Source organism: Prionailurus bengalensis, chromosome A2, assembly GCF_016509475.1.
Source record: "Prionailurus bengalensis isolate Pbe53 chromosome A2, Fcat_Pben_1.1_paternal_pri, whole genome shotgun sequence".
In the NCBI taxonomy this organism is placed as follows: domain Eukaryota; kingdom Metazoa; phylum Chordata; class Mammalia; order Carnivora; family Felidae; genus Prionailurus; species Prionailurus bengalensis.
Window position 1 is genome coordinate 13,779,528 of NC_057348.1, and position 19,570 is coordinate 13,799,097.

The 19,570-nt window shown below is 51.1% G+C and overlaps 1 protein-coding gene across 4 annotated transcripts in view; it reads left to right on the forward strand.

Moving 5' to 3' along the window:
* Positions 1-8,187: 8,187 nt before the first annotated feature.
* The window catches only part of PGPEP1 (pyroglutamyl-peptidase I), a 29,346-nt gene continuing 17,963 nt past the window's right edge, over positions 8,188-19,570 (forward strand). For 2 of the 4 annotated variants that reach the window (XM_043587063.1, XM_043587064.1), the window contains exons 1-2: positions 8,188-8,315; positions 10,292-10,344. In XM_043587063.1, coding sequence (XP_043442998.1) covers positions 8,282-8,315; positions 10,292-10,344 — 87 coding nt within the window. In that variant the 5' untranslated portion in view covers positions 8,188-8,281. Of the gene's footprint in view, positions 8,316-10,291; positions 10,345-12,724; positions 12,870-19,570 lie in introns of those variants that run through there. The other 2 variants (XM_043587066.1, XM_043587065.1) reach the window with 2 other exon arrangements.

A 19,570-nucleotide genomic window follows, 5' to 3' on the forward strand; every position in this document is an offset into this window, starting at 1 on the left:
TGTTCATCCTTGAAAACTCTGCTTGGGTGACCCCGTGTGGCAGACTGCAGTCACTGCAGTTGTTGTCGGCCCTTTTAACATAGGGATGGCCAGTCAGAATAGAAGGCTCCATCCCCCTGGCCCATCATGATTGGTTAAAGGAGGAGCATGTGACCAGCCAAGGTTCATTAGGATCTCTCTTGGGAGGGACGCTGAGGCTGGCCAAGAGAGCTTTCCATGGAGGTTGTTGAAAGTGACATAGTTTAAGACTAGGATTGGTTTTCTGGACGATGCTTTCTCTGCATGGTGAATCCAACCTCCACAAGAGCGACCATGTGGGGAAGGAGGCATGGTGTGAGCCCCTGGATCCAGCTGTACCTGAAGCCATGGAGTGTGACTTTCCACTGAGCCCAAAATGTTGTCCTTTACTGCTTAATTCTCTTGGAGTTTGGACTCGGTCCCCGGCAGTTGGCATAAGGCGCACTAATGTATAGGTGCTCTGCGAACATTTCCGTGATAGCCCCCCAAATCTAATCGTCCCTTCTCTTACACTTTGAACTTCAGTAGCTGGCACTGACTCACTACCTGGGCTGTGTCACATTGTCATTGCTTGCTTGCCCACTTAAGCCTTTCTCAACTCTGACTTGTAGGCCCCTGTTTACCGCTGTCAGCCAAGTTCCTGCTGTTCATCAAGGACACGTGACCCAGGCTCAACGAATCAGAAGGCTCCCCTGGGATGGTTCTGAACCGGCAGAACCCGAGCGGGAGTCAAGTACAGACCTCCCCATCTCGACTTCAGAATCTTGGCCGTATTTAATCCTGGATCCAGCTGTATGTACCTGATGCTTCATAAATCCTCCTCTTTCCTTATCCCTTGAACCAATAATGCTATTTTTTTTTTTCCAGTCTCCTTTAAATTGTGTTTCTGGGGGCGCCTGGGTGTCTTTGTTGAGTGGTGGACTCTTGATTGCAGCTCCGGTCATGATCCCAGGGTGGGGATCTAGCCCCAAGTTGGGCTCTGTGCTGAGTGTGGAGCCTGCTTGGGATCGTCTCTCTCTCTCTCTCTCTCTCTCTCTCTCTCTCTCCCCCTCTGCACCCCACCCCTCAAATAAAAATAAAATAACTATAAGTTGTGTTTCTGACAGCAGAAACCTAAAGAGTAAAGGTCAAGCTACCTGTCAAATTAACAAAAACACTCTACCCTACACTAAAAAAGGGGGAGGGGGTTGAAGAATTGTAAGACCCCATGCTGTCAAAGTGGTGGTGACACTTGTACACATGTATTTCCTTTCGAGTGGGGAAAACATTGGCATTGTTGGCCAATTATGTCTCAAAATCCACAGACGTGTCGCGTCCTTCAGTAAGCCATTTCTGAAATTTTATACCAAGGAGATCTTGCAAAGGAAGGGAACCACTCTATGCCAAGGCCTTGTTGCAGCAACGTTGCCAATTGTAAACTAACAGAATGAACATCAAGGTCTAACAGCAGTGGACTGGTTGCATAAACTACGGTTCACCCACTAGACAGAATATTTTCCATTCATTAAAAATTATGTGTAACCTCACCATCATCGCCAAGGGTGGGCTGAGCTCCGTGACTCACGTTCAAAGAACAGAGCAGAGAAAGGGGAAAATAGTGACTTGACGGTGGAGACATGTGACAGTTGCCACACACAGTGGGGTGAATGGCAGGCCCCTAAAGACACGTCCAAGTCCTGACTCCAGAACCTGGGAATGTGACCTTATTTGGAAAAAGAGGCTTCCCACATTTAATCAAGTTAAGGGTATTGAGATGAGATTGTCAGGGGTTTAGGGTGGAGCCAAAACCCAGTGACTGATGTCCTTGTAAGAGAAAGGCAGAGGGAGATTTGAGACACAGAGAAAACAGAGGCAGAGTTTGGGGTGATGCAACCATAGGTCGAGGAATCCCCAGGAGCTGGAAGATCCAATGAAGGATCTTCCCTTAGAGTCTCCAGAGGGAAGATGGCCCTAGGGACACCTTGATTTTGTGCTTCTGGCCTCCTGAACCTTGAGGAAGAGATTTGCGTTGTTTTAAGCCACCGAATTTGTGGTCATTTGTTACGGCAGCCACAGGAGACCCAGATGACACCACTATGAGAAATTGTGTGGATGTTAGGGATCCCTGCTACGATGAGACGAAAGGGGCGTCTCACCTCTCCGGTCTCCCCCAAACACCCACAGCCCCGTTCTAATCACAGGAAGAACATCAAACAGACCCAGATGGAGGGTACCCCACAGGACACGGGCCAGTCTTCCTCAAGACTTGCTCAGGTCATGAACAACAAGGAAAGACACATATCCCATTCTATTAAGGAAAAAAAATAAAAGGACTCCCCCTTATTCTGTGTGACCACATTGTCATCCACGCTAATGCATGGAAACAATTCTTCACAAACGAAACTTGGTTTTTCAACAGCTCTGAGAAATTAGGTGAGGGAGGTACTGAGTCCATTACATCGTATCGACGTCAATTTCTGGTTTGGCAATAGTTTAGTAAGATGGACCATTTTACTGGGTCAAGCCGAGTGAAGGGTCCACGGAAATGCTATATTTGCAACTTTATATTAGCCTTCAGCTGCTTCAAAAAGAGAAGTTATAGAAGCTGAGTGACCAAAAGACTCGAAAGCAGCCTGTCGAAGAGATACGTGTATACCCGTGTTCACAGCTGCTGTCTTCGTGACGGCCAAAAGGTGGGAGCAGCCCACGTGTTCACGAAGGGATGAATGGAGAAACAAAATGCGGCGTATTCATACAATGGGGTATTATCAGCCTTAAACGGGAAGGAAGTCTGACACACGCCACGGTCACCGTCACGGAGGAACTTTGAGGACACTGTGCTAACTGAAATAAGCCAGTCACAAAAAGACAAAGGCTGTATGATTGTATTTATATGAGGTCCCTAAAGCAGTCATATTCATAGAGACAGAAGGTAGAAGGGTGAGCACCAGGGGCTGGGGCAGGAGAATGGAGAGTTAGTGTTTCATAGGGACAGAATTTCAGTTTCACAAGATAAAAAGTGTTCTAAGGACCACTCGCAAGAAAGTGTGAATGTACTTTTTAATTTTTTCTTTTTTTTTTTAATGATTATTTATTTTTTTGAGGGGGGGGGGGAGAGTCAGAGAGAGAGGGAGAGGGAGAGAATCCCAAGCAGGCTCTGCTCTGTCAGCGCAGAGCCCAAGGAGGGTCTCGAATCCACAAACCGCGCGTGAGATCACGACCTGAGCCGAACTCAAGAGTCAAACGCTTAACCGACTGAGCCACCCTGGCGCCCCTGAACGTACTTTTAACACTACTGAACTGTACGCTTAAAAATGGCAACATTTAGGGGCGCCAGGGTGGCTCAGTCGGTTAAGCGTCCAACTTCGACTCGGGTCGTGATCTCACGGTTCGGGAGCTCAAGCCCCACATCGGGCTCTGTGCTAACAGCTCAGGGCCTGGAACCTTCCTTGGATTCTGTGTCTCCCTCTCTCTCTGTCCCTCCCCTGCTCACACTCTGCCTCTCAAAAAGTGAATAAATGTTAAAAATTTTTTTAAATGGTAAAATTTATGTTAGGTGTAATTAACACACACACACACACACACACACACACACACACACACCCCACACACACCCAAAACTCTAGTGGCATTTTTTTAAAAGGAAAAGTGTCCGTGTTGGATTTATTTTGGAGTACAGGTATCCCCAACTTTTCAAAAGTTCACGTTATGCCACTTGCTTTTATGAAATACCTACTCCTTAGTACCCATTTTCCGTAACCGAAAGAAATGGGAAGGTTTAGCGACTGTTCCGCAGCGAGTCCTTATAGAGGCGGCGTGCATCCCGGGCAGCAGGAGTGGAAGCCCCAAGCTTCTTCTCCGAGAACGACACCCAGCGTCACAACGTCAAGCCACCAGAGCACCTGCCTGTGGCTGTGGGCGTCTGTGTCTTATTTTGATTGGTTGGTTGGCCGATCGATCGACTGAGTCATTCATTCCCTTAACAAGATGCCTCCTGGGGCACCTGTGAGGCTCAGACAGTTAAGCCTCCGACTTCCGCTCAGGTCATGATCTCACAGTTTGTGGGTTCGAGCCCTGCGTCAGGCTCCGTGCGGACAGCGTGGAGCCTGCTTGGGATTCTCTCTCCGGTGTCCCTCCCCTCCTTGTGCACAGGATCTCTATTTCTCTCTCTCAAAATTTAAATAAACATTAAAACAAACACACAAACGAGATGTGTCCTAAGGTATCAGAAAAGCCTAAGAGGTTATTTGGGGGGTCTGGGAATGCTAAGAAAATTCTCCATATTAATTTACATGCTTCTTTGCCATTTCTGCTTACTAAAGGTTTCACAGAAACACTCTAATTTCAGACAACAGCAGAAACCTGTAGGTGATGTGTGTTGGGGGTGCAAGAGCTGTTGGCGATGTTCCCCCTCTATCCCACTTTCACACACCACCCCCATCCCGGTTCTCTCCCCAAGAGGCCCTAGCATCAATTTCTTGTTTTTCCCTCCTGAGATAGTTTCTGCATTTGCAAACACATTTGTGTTTCTCTTTCTTTCTTGAACATTTGCTTTTTATTCCATAGATTCTTCTCCGCTGGATTTCTTTCCTCTTCTTTCTAAATATTTTATTAATTTGTTTGTTTTTATTTCAAAAGTCTTTAATGTTTACTTATTATTTATTTATTTATTTTTATTATTATTATTTTTTTTTTTTGAGAGAGAGAGAGAGAGACAGAGTGAGAGCAGGGGAGGGGCAGAGGGAGAGGGAAACACAGAGTCCGAAGCAGGTTCCAGGCTCTGAGCTGTCAGCACAGAGCCCCATGCGGGGCTTGAACTCACGAACCGAGAGATCAGGACCTGAGCCAAAGTCAGATGCCTAACCGACTGAGCCACCCAGGTGACCCTGTTTATTTTTAAAGTAGACGCTACACTGGACTTGAGGCTCAAACTTACCACCCAGAGATCAAGAGTTTCATGCTTTACTGACTGAGCCAGCCAGGTGCCCCTCATCTTTTCTTTTTCTTTGTGATAAAATGCACATAACATAAAGCCCCTTAAACCATTTTAAAGTGTACAATTCATTGGCACTAAATACATTCACCGTGTTGTACAACCAACACCTCTATCTACTTCCAGAACATTTCATCACCCCAAAATGAAACACCATCCCTGTTAGCAATCACTCCCTCTCCCCCCTCCCCCAGCCCCTGCAACCATTCATTTGCTTTCTGTTGTCTATGGACTTGCCTGTTCTGGACATTTTTTTTTTTTAATTTTTTTTTCAATGTTTATTTATTTTTGGGACAGAGAGAGACAGAGCATGAACAGGGGAAGGGCAGAGAGAGAGGGAGACACAGAATCCGAAGCAGGCTCCAGGCTCTGAGCCATCAGCCCAGAGCCCGACGCGGGGCTCGAACTCATGGACCGCGAGATCATGACCTGGCTGAAGTCGGACGCTTAACCGACTGCGCCACCCAGGCGCCCCTGGACATTTCTTATTCATTCATTCATTCATTCGTTTGTTTGTTCATTTACTTTTGAACATTCGTTCATTCATTTACTTTTATTTTTATTTATTTAAAAAAATTTTTTTAACGTTTATTTATTTTTGAGACAGAGGGAGACAGAGCATGAACGGGGGAGGGTCAGAGAGAGAGAAGGAGACACAGAATCTGAAACAGACTCCAGGCTCTGAGCTGTCAGCACAGAGCCTGATGTGGGGCTTGAACTCACGAACCGCAAGATCATGACCTGAGTCGAAGTCGGACGCTTAACTGACTGAGTCACCCAGGCGCCCCTCATTCATTTACTTTTAAAGTTTTCATTTATTTTCAGAGAGAGCATGAGCAGGGGAGGGACAGAGAGAGAGAGAGAGAGAGAGAAAGAGAGAGAGAGAGAGAGAGAGAGAGAGAGAGAGAGAGAGAGAGAGAATTCTGACAGCAGGCTCCACACCATCAGCACAGAGCTGTTCTGGGTATTCCTTATAAGTGGAATCATACCCTCCGTGGCCTTTTGTAACTGGCTTCCTTCACCAGGCACGATGTTTTCAAGATTCATCCATGCCTGGATCAGAACTTCATTCCTTTTTATGGCTGAGTAATACTCCATTGCATGGATGGGCCAATTTTGTTTCCCTGTTCAGCCATTGATGAATTGATGAACATTTGTTTGTGCAGACCTTCGGGCAATTGAATAACGTTGTCATGAACAATCACGTGCAAGTTATTTGTTTGAACACCTATTTTCAATTATTTTGAGTTTATACCTTGGAGTGGAATTGCTGGTCCTATGATCACTAGGCTTAACTTTTTTTTTTTTTAATTTTTTTTTTCAACGTTTATTTATTTTTGGGACAGAGAGAGACAGAGCATGAACGGGGGAGGGGCAGAGAGAGAGGGAGACACAGAATCGGAAACAGGCTCCAGGCTCCGAGCCATCAGCCCAGAGCCCGACGCGGGGCTCAAACTCACAGACCGCGAGATCGTGACCTGGCTGAAGTCGGACGCTTAACCGACTGCGCCACCCAGGCGCCCCTAGGCTTAACTTTTTGAGGAACTGCCAAGCTTTTCCACAGCAGCGCTTTAGGGCTTGGCTTTCCAATGTAATTATCTTGCCCACCCCCCCCCCCCCGCTTTTTTTTTTTTTTTTTTAAGGAGCCCTCCATTTCTCCCTGCCTCTTCATCTATCCCCTGGTGTTGCCGGGCCTTTCTTCCACTCGCTCTCAGCAGTACTGTGTGACTCAGTTTCTCCCCATCAGCGCTGACTCTGGATGTTATACAGGTGTCCTTCCTTTTGTACATTGGGATGAGGGCAAGTGATGTGGCTTCCCTCCCTTCACAACCTTGGCTTCTAGCAACATGTGCAGACGCTTCTGACAATGTTTGAGTTATGAAACGTGATCGTGGGGCGATTTTTGTTCTGTTCTCTTCTCCCACTTGGCTTGGCTCTTGTTCGCACAGCTGGTGCAAGCCGGCTCTCAGATTTTCTGAATTCTACCTGAAGCTGCCAGAGACCAAAATAGCCACTGAGTATGTGACCTCTGGTCTGAGCTTGCAAATCAGGGCTCCAGGCCAGTCCGAGGAGCTCTGCCCTGGGTATTCTGAGGCTGGGGCCAGAGGCAGATGGCCTTTGAGTCAGCACCCAAGCTAATCCGGTGCCAAGGCTGCTTGGAATGAGATGTCAGCGACCCGAGTCCAAGGTCTAGCCCTGTTTTCTGATGATGGGGCCAGAAACTCAGCTTTCTCTCTCTGGCAGTTTTTGGAGAAATCCTGGTCTCTGATGATCATTAGTGGGCCACCTACAGTATGCCAGGCACATACTGGGTGCAGGGACATGGCTGTAATGGAGGCAAGCTCCTGACCTGGAAGTTCTAATCCCTATGTCAGAAGAAATGGGAAATAAATCAGAAAAGTAGAGTCTATCATGGACTGTGGACGAAGAGCAAGCAAGGGAAGGAGATAGACCTGCTCACAGAGGGTGAGGGGCCGGGTAGGGGATTCTCAGCCAGGGAGGGCAAAGAGAACACCCAGGAGGAGGTGAGGTGCAGCTGACTCCTGAAGGAAGAGAAGCAACTAGGTTCGCAGATACCGCAGGGCATGTTCCAGGCAGCAGGAACAGGAAGTGCAAAGGCCCTGGGGTGGGACTCTGCTAGGCCCTTGGAGGGTTGTTGGGGCTAGAAGCGGGGTAAGTGTTGGGGAGATGGAGAGAGGGGAAGCCTAGGTCTGCGGAGCCACATCACCTTCTTTCTTTGCAACACAGGAGCCTGCAGAGGACCTCTGGGCGCCGCCGCACTGTGGTGCTGGGCTTTCGCTTTATTTCGTCCCCCCTCTCAACCTCCTGGCCCGCAGGCTGCTTCTGGGACTCCAGGAGGCTCTAGTCGAGTGGCCTTAGGATCCATGCTTCAGTTTCCTCCTCTGTAAAACGCAGCGACTAACGGAGCCTTACCGGCAGGTGGCGGGGAGGGGGGCCAGATAATTCACAGCAGTGAGCAGACAGCGGCGCTCAGTGAGTTCAAGCGGCCACGCCGCACAGGACGAACTGTCCCCATCACTCAGGTGGAGACACTGAGGCCGGGGAAGGCGGGGAGTTCAGCGCTCCGGGGGTGAGTGTTCCGCTCTGGGCGCGCACGCAGCGTCTGGCACCCGGGGGCGCGCACGCCGAGCGGCCCGGCCGGGGGCGGGGCCGGGGCCGGAGGCGGGGCCGGGGGCGGGGCGGCGAGGGATCCGGGCCGCGGGGGCAGCGGCGGCTGCGGGACTCGCCAGTCCCGACGGGAGCGGGTCCGAGGCGCAGCCTGAGCCCGTCATGGAGCAGCCCAGGAAGGCGGTGGTGGTGACGGGTACGCTGATGGCGGCCGCGGTGACAGCGGCCGCGGGCAGGGGCGGGTCGGGCGGCTCCAGAGCCGGCGGGGTCGGGAGGGGCGCGGTGGCCGGGCGGGGCAGGTGCTAGAAGTCGTCTTAGGTTTGGAAGATGTCATCGCCCAGCTCAGTCCGCGCAACACGTAGAAAGTGAAGAAGGAGCGCCCCTGTGTTCCCACTGTCAAGGGTCGGGGCAGGCAAGGGCGTGGGGGTCCGGTCAAGTGCCCAGCGCGGAGCAGGCCCCTCGGACGTCCTTCCTCCCCCAGGTGAGGACAGTGGCTCTCTGGGCAACTGTCTTCTGTCTGCCCGGCTGGTGGGCAGGACTGGACTTATCCCTGCCCCTCCCGAGGTCGGGCCTGTCCCCACCCACGGCCCCAGGGGACAAAGGCCAATTTGCGGGCAGGAAGTGCCCCAGTGACAAATGAACCTCCTGGCAGCCAGTGCTCCCCCAGCCCTGCGCTAAGAGGGGGCTGCTCTCCTGAGGCAAGAGCAGGTGGAGGTCGGGGGACCTCGAGCGGGTAGCCGCTCTCCCTGTTGTCGCCAGGACCGGCTCAGTCAAAAATCTTTCCGCCCCGGGCTGTTTATGGGCGAGTCCCTCCCCGCTGTCACCAACTCCCTGAAACTAACTGTTCCTCCTCGAGGAGACTCCGCCTCAGGGCCACGTGGGCGTCAACTTCCGCCGGGCCTCTGGCTGGGGGGTCATTTTGACCCTCTGTCTGGAGGGGTCAGAGTAGGAGATCCCGCTAAGGTTCACGCAAGTGGTTTGTGGACCCGGGAGGGTGAGGCTGGGCCTGGAATTCTCAGGAAGATAGAAGAAGGCACTCACTCAACAGATGTGTGTAATTGGGGCGACGGTCACTGCCCCCCCCCCCCCCCCCCCCCCCCCCCGCGCAGCCCTCCTGTATCTGGTTATTTGTTCCTCTAGTGTCCGCTATGCAGGGAGCCACCGGAGTGGACTTTTTCCTTGCATGAGTTCACGATATGTTCACTATCTCCATTTGGCAAAGGGGAAACAGGCTCACAGAGGTCACCCTGTTTGTAGGTGGCTGAGCTGAGACTCATACTTAGTCTAGGAAGGAGGAGAGAGGGGGTAGAGAAATCCTGCCCCCACTGGGGGGGGGAGCCTGCTGTTCCAGGACACAGCATCCCTTCCGGGGGGGGGGCTTGACACCACCTGGGACCCTCAGTCTTCTTGGGGGTGTTCATTTTTAGGCAGGGTGACAGGGTGATCAGAGTAGAAGAGCTGTGGACTCTCATGAATCTGGTTTAAAATCCCAGCTCTTCTGCCTTCTGGCTGTGTGACCTTAGGCAGCTGTTTTCACCTCTCTGTGCCTTAGTCTCCCTCCTGTAAAAGGGGCCCAGGAAGCAGCCTTGGCTGAAAGGGGGCTGCGGTGAGGCCGAGTGCCACAGTGCGTGCAGAGCACTTAGCACATCCTCAGGTGGACTCTCTTGGTTTGTAAGTGGGGCTGGAGTTTGAGCAAGTGGACAGGAGGGTGGCAGGGTGGTGTCCCGTCAGTCTGTCCTGGGAGACACCCACACGCATCCCTTAAGGGCTGTTCCTTACTTTGTGGTGGTTCACGGAGCCCAGAGGCTCTGCACAAAGACGGCGAGAAAATTGTAGATGGGGGTCGGGGATAGTGGAGGAAATCGCGAGGGGAACAGGCCAGCCCTTTCTGGGGCAAAAGGAGGCCACTGGCCCCTTGCTGGGCACAAAAGTCAGGTGACGGTGAAGACAAGAAAGGACAGTTAAAAGCGGTTAAGAGCAGAGAAAGGAGGGGGTGCTCCGAAGGCCCCTGGGTGCACCCAAGAACACAGGACCAGGCCCCCTGACATTGTCCCACGTGGCAGGTGCTCTCGAAGATCCCTGTTCCCCCAGGTGGGGCAGCAGCCTGACCTTGGGCAGGCCAGAAAAGATCACTGGGTGGTGATTTTTGGTTTTGTTTTGTTTTTTTTGCAGGGTTTGGCCCTTTTGGGGAACACACTGTGAATGCCAGCTGGATTGCAGTCCAGGTAACTCAGATCCGGAGGGTAGGAATCAGGCTTGGGGCTGGGGTCCCCCTGGAGATATATGGCACCAAAGAAGGGAAGGAATCTATGAAGAGAACGTCTCCCTTGAAGTTTCCTGCAAAACATTTATTCCCGATACACTCTTCTTTCCACATGGGAACCACTGTCACTTGCACCTGTAGGCTTGCTCTGCACCGAGCACTCTGAATTTCCCCCACAACCCCTTGCACGGTTGGGGGCACTGATTCGTGTGCCCACTTTACTGATGAGGCAACTGAGGCCCAGAGAGAGTTATCTGAGGTCACACAGTGAGGAAACTAGAATGGCATTGCCTCAAAGGTGCCCCATGCCCCAACCAGGTTTGGGGGTGACCAGGCAGGGATGTTGGGGGGGGATGTATTAACCTTGTTGAGAGGATATAATGACCTTCACTGTTGCCTCCCAGCAGCTGGGGGAGGAGAAGGCTGCATATTGGGGGGGGGGGGGTGCCTTTCCCACTATCCTGAACAGGTTGTTAGCCTGCAAGCCTTCCAGTTTCTTTGTCAGATGGGGCATTTGGAGAGACAGACGGGAACAATGGGGAGAGAGAAAGAGAGAAACGTTTTCTCCTTATATAAATCAGATCTGCAGAGACCGGAGCCAAACTCATGTTAATCCTAGCCCATTAGCTGCTTGATTTAAAGCATCCCCTGCTTTTCACTCCAGAGCCCTGACTTTGGAGAAAAATCCAAGTTAAAACCTCAACGCATCAACCCCTAGTTGGGGGGGCCCCCCACCTCTTATGCCACCCCTCATATAGACCTCAAAATCGTGGCGACTTTCCTTTTTCAAAAAATGTGCGCCCCACCTTCTGAGCGGGACAGAGGGACGGGGTCCCCGGGACCCTGCAGATGGAAGCGTGTCCGGGGCCCTGTCCATTGCACCCGCTCCCTGGAGCCCCAGACAAAAAGGAAACAGCGTGTTTCTGAGGACGTTGTGTGTCTGGCTTTGTGCGAGTTTCAGACAGGAGCCTTCACGGGGCTGAGTGGACACAAAGCCGTGTGTCTGAATTCCTGGGCCCCAGACACTATGATCTGCATCTAAATAGGAGAAAAATCAATTAAACAATCTTTGGAAATCCCTCCGGGCTTTGGGATGTGGATGGTGGGGGACGGCCGCTTTTCATCCCGCTGCCCGAGGGGAAATACCCCCTGATATTTTGGTTGCCCAACTTGCCAGACCTGGCCTCTGGAGGACTTTGAGTTTTCTTCCTCAAGCTTAGGAAACAAGAAGAGAGGCTTCTCCACCATTCCCTGGATAAAAAGATGCCAACCTTCCCAGATCTGAGCGTTTCCCTTAAAACAAAACCCAAACAAACACAAAATTGTAGTTGCTTGTACATACTTTGAGGGAACGCGTCGGCGTAGCTCCACGAAATTTTCCGCACGTGCCCCTTCGCGTCACCCGCGTCCGGATCAAGATCTAGAACATTCCTAGCCCCCTTCTCTTCGCAGAAGAGCCTTGTGCCCCTTCCTAGCTATTTCCCCCCAGGCGTAAACCTCTCTGTTGACTCCCCCCCAACTCCCCCGCCCCCGCTGCCGCCGTGGGTGACACCTGTTCTAGAACTCGGCACCAATGCAGTTGCACTCGGGTCGGGTACCTTCTGCACAGCACAGTGTCTGCGGGTTCCTTCCGTGGGGTGGCTGGGAGCTCCCCTTGGTGTGTTTTAATTGACCTGGGTGAAACGGATTTGCCCGTGCAGAGGGTGTCCCGTTGGGTGGGTGGAATCCATCCCTCAAGAAAATGTGCCTCGGCATGTTCTTGCTGTGATCCAGACCTGAGTTCTGAGTCAGTCCCCTCAAGCTGAAGATGGAAATTTTGTTCCCCGGGCTGAGCAGCAGTTAACTTCCGGGCCCTACTGACTTTTCAGAAGCCCAAGCTGTCATCTGTAGAAAGAACCCCTCCTCTCTCCCAGGGACCAGCTAACTTCTCTTGTCTCTCTCTCTTTGTCTCTCTCACCTTCTCTTTATCTGTCTCTGTGTCTCTCAGACTCCCTCTGGTCTCTCCCTCTTTCCCCTTATGGCTCCATCTGTCTCTCTGTACATCTGTCTCTGTCTCTGTCTTTCACTCTCTTCTCGCCGCTGTTCCCCCCACCTCCTCTGTCCGTCTGTCTCATCTGACCTTCCTTCTGCATGCCTTGGGTGAACGTGTGCTCTAGTGGAGAGTGAACTGTTTCCCACAAGCCACAATGGGGAGGTGGGAGTGCTGGGGACGGAGGGCACCCCCTTTTCATCTTTCCCCAGGGTGGCGCTGCCCCTCAGCACCTCTCACAGAAGGGGCTTAGTCTTTGGAGTGTCCTGTCTCCCCCTGGGTCTAGGGTGGCGGGTGTGGGACACTGGCTGCAGATCTCTCTTCCTAGGAGGCTCAGGTGGGTGTCAAGGGCCGGGACCCCCTTGGCTTGGGGCCGTCTGGAGTGTTCCCTGCCCAAGCGCCACGAGGAGGAGCTGGGTCACAGGTCCTGGTGACATCACGGGACAATTACTGCCACAGTGAGTCTAGACAGACCTGCTAAGGATATTAACCAGGGAACAAAGGGGGTCTTTGTCGTGGGGTCAAGGGAATCGGTCAGATGCGGCCTCGCGGCGGGGTCTTGTCAGGTAGACTGGGGTCTAGACAATGCGCCGTCTGGGGCGCGGGAGCCCTGTTCGTTTCACGGGTGTGTGCTCAGCAGCCACGCTCACCGCGGTGTCGTGGGACTTGGGGTATGCTTGCCGCTCCCCTCCTCCCCCAGGAGGACTGTCCAGCCCTGCTGGGACAGAAAGCATCCCGAGGCAAAGAATTCAGCTAGATTACAGGCCACCCGCTTCTGATCACTTCGGATGAGCCTTATATAGCCGCTCCTTCTCCCGCCACTGCCTTGTTTAAAATTGGGGAATAACTTGCATAAAGCGACACTACAGATCTTTAGCGCCCCTAACACTTCAGTGAAGAGTATTTCTACCCTTGTCAGGGATATTTCGGTCAACATTGTGACCCATTTCCAGCAACCTGGAATGTTCCCTCCTGCCCCGCATCGCTTCCCCAGCACCCTCCGCCCTGCCCCCGAGGCAGCTGCCGTCCTGACCTCAGTCACCTTGCATGAGTTTTTGGCTAGCCTCAAACTGTGACTGAACGAGATGGCACAGCCTCTGTGTCCCCCGCGGGCCGGCTGCTTTTGCTTAGCCTGAGTTGGTGGCAGGAGGGCGACCGGCTCTTTTCCCGACTCACCCCCTCCTCCCACTGACCTTGGCATTGAGGGGCTTCAGGGTTTGCTCCCAAAGAATGAAACGGCAGGGGCACTGTGGAGGGGTGGGTGGAGGTGGTGGTATATTTTCGGTGGCAGCTTTCTTAGTTTAGATTTTTTTTGCCCCCCAGATGAGGGGGCGGGGGCTAGGTGATGACCCAGAGCACAGGAGGAGCAAAGATCAGGGCAAGAAGGCTACTCCTCCCAGGGCACCTGGCTGGCTTGGTCAGTAGGGCATGTGACTCTTGATCTCAGGGTTGTGAGTTCGAGCCCCACGTTGGGCATGGAGCCTCCTTAAAAAAGCAAAAATTGAAAAAAGAAGGCAGTGAGTCATTCCACGGCTCCTTGGTGAGGCCAACTCATTTCCTACCACCGAGAACCGATGTGGGCATGTGGCCATCCCACTAATGCTCAAGAAACATCACCCAGTGGAGACAGCCCTTGAGTTGATCTAGGCAAGTGACGCTGCTCAGAACAGAGTGCCCGTCCTGCCGGGCAGAGAGGATCCGTAGGGAGGGCCTGCTGTCATCACATGTCATGGTGGCCACCAGGAGGGTTATGGTGCCCCAGAGAAGGTTTCTCGGGTTGGTCACCAATAGAGTTAGTATCCTTTGTCCCCCTGCCCACAGAGGTGGTTTCCCCAAGTACACGTGTCTGGGCTTGTGGGTGCCCTGGCCTGTGGACAGCTCCCCAACTGGAACCAAACAAGTAAAGGTGATTTTTGGTGGGAGGGGACAAGTGAGCAGGGGCAGAGAGAGAATCCCAGGAGGGGCAGACAGAGAGAGAGAGAGAGAGAACAAGTAGGGGAGGGGCAGAGAGAGGGAGAGGGGATCACAGACAGACTCACACCGTCAGCGCAGAGCCCGACGTGGGGCTCGAACTCAGAAACCATGAGATCACGACCTGAGCCCAAGTTGGACGCTTAATGGATTGAGCCACCCAGGTGCGTCCCTGCCCTGAGTCATTTAGAGGTCAATTGCAGACATGACACCCCCTTGACCCCTATATAATTCACCGTGCATTTCCTAAAACACAACCTCAGCACAATGATTAAAGTCAGACTCCTTTAACATAGATGCAATGCTACAACTTAGAGCCCTTATTCAGAGTTTGCCAGCCTCCTCATTCATGTCCTTCACAGCAGAAGAAAATTCGACATCACACATTGTGTTCAGTTGTTCTACCTCTTTAATCCCCTGTAATCTGGAAAGTTCCTCGGTCTTTCTTCGTGTCTCACGTCAGGACACTTGCTGAGAACCGCTCAGTTCTTTGGAGAGCGTCCTTCGGTGTGGTTTGTTTGACGTTTCCTCTTGATTACGCGGAGGCTGCAGGTTTTGGTAGGAGGTCCTCAGAAGCGATGTTGTGTCCTTCTTGGTGCATTGTATTGGGAGTCACCAGAGTTTGAAGTGTCTTGTGACTGGTGTTGTTGACCTCGATCGTTTGCTAAAGATGAGATCTGGTGGGCTTCTCTCCTATGATGTTATGATCTTGCCCTTTGTCATTAAAAAGTACCCTGTCGTGAGATACTTTGTAGTGTATGAATACTTGTTTGGACTTACTTTTAGCCTCCCCTGGTGAGGGTTGCCTGAATCAGTTTTTATTTTAGTTGATGGCTACCAAATGGCAGTTTTCTAGTTTCAGCTTTCCTTTGACACTTTTTTTAATGTTTATTTATTTAGAGAGAGGCGGGGGGGAGGGGCAGAGAGAGAGGGAGACACAGAATCCGAAGCAGGCTCCAGGCTCCGAGCTGACGCGGGGCTCGAACCCACACACCACGAGATCATGACCTGAGCCGAAGTCAGACGCTTAACTGACTGAGCCACCCAGGCGCCCCTCCTTTGACACTTTTTTTGGCCTCCTGCTTTTAGGAGCTTATTTGTATCCACGTGGACTTACTGCCCTCAAGATATGACCATTGCTCACTCTCGGTCTTTATTTCGATGTTCAAATTGTTGGTGTTCAGATTGTCTCAGATTTGGCTCGTGCCATTCCCTCCAGGCTGGCTCCGGTGCCCTTTTTGTGTGTCCCCATCATTCTCCGAGCGCGTCGCTTTTTGTTGTTTTTTTTTGTCTGGTTGGTTTTTTGGTTCCAGCGTCAATTTTTGCAAATGAGTTATTTCAGAATAATTTTAGAACCTAACCTACGAATTCAGAAAGATTGCACAGATAATACAAAGGGTTCCTGCACATGCCTCGCTTGATTTCCCCTAGTGTGAACATCTTAAATAACTACTACATTTCTCGAAATGAAGAAGCCAACCCTGGTCCACCACTATTAGGAAACTCTGGACTTTGTTCCGGTTTCATGAGTTTTCCCACTCATGTCCTTTTCCTGTACCAGGAGCCCATCCAGGATCCTTCATTGCATTTCACCGGACATCTCTTTCTATTTTCTTTTCTGATTTCTACCTGAGTCTTGGATGTCAAGTGCTTCGTGTCCTTTTTTTTAAAAAAAATCAAGATTGGGCGCCTGGGTGGCTCAGTCGGTTAAGCGTCTGACGTCGGCCCAGGTCATGATCTCACGGTTCGTGAGTTCGAGCCCCGCATCGGGCTCTGTGCTGACAGCTTGGAGCCTGCTTCAGATTCTGTGTCTCCCTCTCTCTCTCTCTCTGCACCCCCCCCAGCTCATGCTCACACTCTGTCTCTGTCAAAAATAAATAAACTTAAAAAAAAATTAAAAAATAATAAAGATAATAAAAAAACCAAGATATAATCTTACTGAAATACAATCATGTGCCATAAAGTTCCTCCTGGTACAACCATCACCACTATCTAATTCCAGAACTTTTTCATCACCCCAGAAAGAAACCCCATGCCATTAAGCGTCACTCTCCCATTCTTCCTTTTTCCTAGTGCCTGATAATTACTAATTTACTCTCCATCTCTATGGATGTGCCTGTTCTGGACATTTTATGTGGAGTCATACATCATGTGGCCTTTTATGTCTGGCTTCTTTCACGCAGCATCCCGTTTAATTTATTTTGTATTTTTTAAAGCATTTTTAAAAATTTTTATTTGTTTATTTTGAAAGAGAGAGAGTGGGGGAGGAGCAGAGAGAGAGGGAGAGGGAGAGAATCCCAAGCAGGCTCCACACTGTCAGCAAGGAGCCTGACACGGGGCTTGAACCCACACACTGTGAGATCATGATCTGAGCTGAAATCAAGAGCCAAACGCCCAGCTGACTGAGCCACCCAGGTGCCCCTCAGTGTCGCGTCTTCAAAGTCCTTCCCTATTGTAGTGTGTCCGCGCTTCATTCCTTTTTATGGCTGAATAATATTCCATTGTGTGGGCATACTGTTTGACTAGCCATTCAATCATTGATAGCTATTTGGGTTTTTTCCACCTTCTAGTTGTCGTGAATCATGCTGCTATGGACATTCACATACAAGTTTTTGTGAGGACGTAGGTTTTCGTTTCTCCTAGGTATACATAGACCTGGGAGGGGGACTGATGGGTCATGTGGGAACTCCAGGTTCGCCCATGTACTTTCCCTGCTCCGGCCTTGGAATCAGCAAGTTCAACAAAAAGCCTTCATTTCTGTCCTCAATAATAACATTTAAAAACCAGGAGCTAGGGGCTGGGTTTGCTCAGTACTGCTGGGGTGTCGTTACTTGTGAGCTGTCAGTGGGCGGGGGGGGGGAAGCAACGATGCATCGGCTCACACACCCACCCTTACGTGCACCCATTTCTTTTTATTTAAAAAAATTTTTTTAATGTTTATATATTTTTAAGAGAGAGAAAGAGAGCGAGCACGCACGGGTGGCGGAAGGGCAGAGACAGAGGGAGACCCAGAATCCGAAGCGGGCTCCAGGCTCTGAGCTGTCAGCACAGAGCCTGAGGCAGGGCTCGAACTCACGGACCGCGAGATCATGAGCTGAGCTGAAGTCAGACACTTAACCCACCGACTCACCCAGGCATGTGTAGATTAAAAAAAAATTTTTTTAACGTTTATTTATTTTTGAGAGAGACAGAGACAGAACGCCAGTGGGTTAGGATCAGAGAGGGAGGGAGACACGAAATCCGAAGCAGGCTCCAAGCCGTCAGCACAGAGCCCAATGCGGGGCTCGAACCCACAGAGCTGTGAGATCGTGACCTGAGCCGAGGTCAGACACTCAACCGACTGAGCCACCCAGGCGCCCCAGGCACCTGTAGATTTTAGATTCCCCATCGGGATGGGGAGAAAAGGCAGAGAGAGGAATTCCAGAAAGTTCTGCAGGGTTTAAAATTGGAATCGGGATAGTTCCCAGCTTTCAACCAGTGAAGAAGCACGGTTGGCAAGGAGCCAAAGGCTGAATCTCCAAGGGGGAGAGTCCGGGGCATGGGGAACAGAGTGCTCAGATTCCTGACTCAGGGACAGGAGCCGAAGAGCAGCTATTTTCCCTCCTGTTACCAGCGCCACCCCCACCCCCACCCCCCAGCCTGATGTGGACACGATCGCAGATGCCTTTAGTGCCTGCGCCCTGGGGGCGGGGTGGGGGGGGGGGGAAGCCAGCCAAAGGGAAGGCAGTTAATACAGACCCTGGCTTCCTGCCTTGTTCTTTCTTTGTCCTTTTAAAACGGAGAGAAAATCAAGGAAGAAATCCAGGAGAAAATCAAGGGAGAAAATCAAAGGAAGAGACAGAGCCCGATGCGGGGCACGAACTCCCGAACTGTGAGATCATGACCTGAGACAGAGCCAGATGCTTAACCGACTGCGCCACCCAGGCGCCCCCAAAGACTTTATTTTTAAGTAATCTCTCCACTCAAGGTGGGGTTTGAACTCACAACCTCGAGGTCAAGAGTCACGTGCTCCACTGACTGAGCCAGCCAGGCAACCCTGCACCATTTTACATCCTTACCGGCAGTGCACAAGGGCTCCAGCTTCTCCGTGTCCTCCTCAACCCTTGTTATGTCTTGTCTTTTTGATATTAGCCATTCTGACAGGTGTGAGGGGATCCCTTGTTGGGATTTTGATCTGCATTTCCCTGACGACTGATAATGTTGCGCATCTTTTCATGTACTCATTGGCAATTCGTATAGCTTCTTTGGAGAAATGTCTATACATATCCTTTGCTTATTTTAAATTAAAAAAAAAAACATTTTAGAGAGGGTGTGCAAGCTGGGGAGAGGGGCAGAGGGAGAGAGAGAATCTTAAGCAGTCTCCGCGCTCAGCGCAGAGCCCGACATGGGGCTTGAGCCCACGCCCCTGGGATCATATGACCTGAGCCCAAATCAAGAGTCGGATGCTCAACCGACTGAGGCAGGTGCCCCCGGCCTTTGCCTATTTTTTTTTTTAATTTTTTTTAACATTTATTTTTGAGACAGAGAGAGACAGAGCATGAATGGGGGAGGGTCAGAGAGAGAGGGAGACACAGAATCTGAAACAGGCTCCAGGCTCTGAGCTGTCAGCACAGAGCCCGACGCGGGGCTTGAACTCACAGACCGCGAGATCATGACCTGAGCCGAAGTCGGACGCTTAACCGACTGAGCCACCCAGGCGCCCCAGGCCTTTGGCTATTTTAAAACTGTGTTGTTAATTTTGTTGTTCTTCTTGTTATTGAGTTGTAGGCATTCTTTATATCTTCAAGATTTTGATTCCTTGTCCCATACGTGATTGCAAATGTTTCCCCTCATTCCATGGGCTGTCGTTTCACTCTGTTGATTGTGTTCTTTGGTGCACAAAAGTTTTCCATTTTTATCAAATCGAATTTCTCGGTTTTGGTTTTATTGTCTGTGATTTTGGTGTTGTTGAATTTGTTTTTCAGAGGAAAAAAAGAGCTCAGTGGGTCTCTTCGTAGGGACTAGGGGAAGATTCATTTATAAATTCTCAAATTTTTCCCCTGCCTCTAGGATGTGCTGAGTCAGAGATCAGAAAAGCAGGTTTTGATTTCGGTCTTCAAACTTGATCTGTATGGATTTTTAAAAAAATTGCTCTTTGGGGCGCCTGGGTGGCTCAGCCGGTTAGGCGTCCGACTTCGGCTCAGGTCAC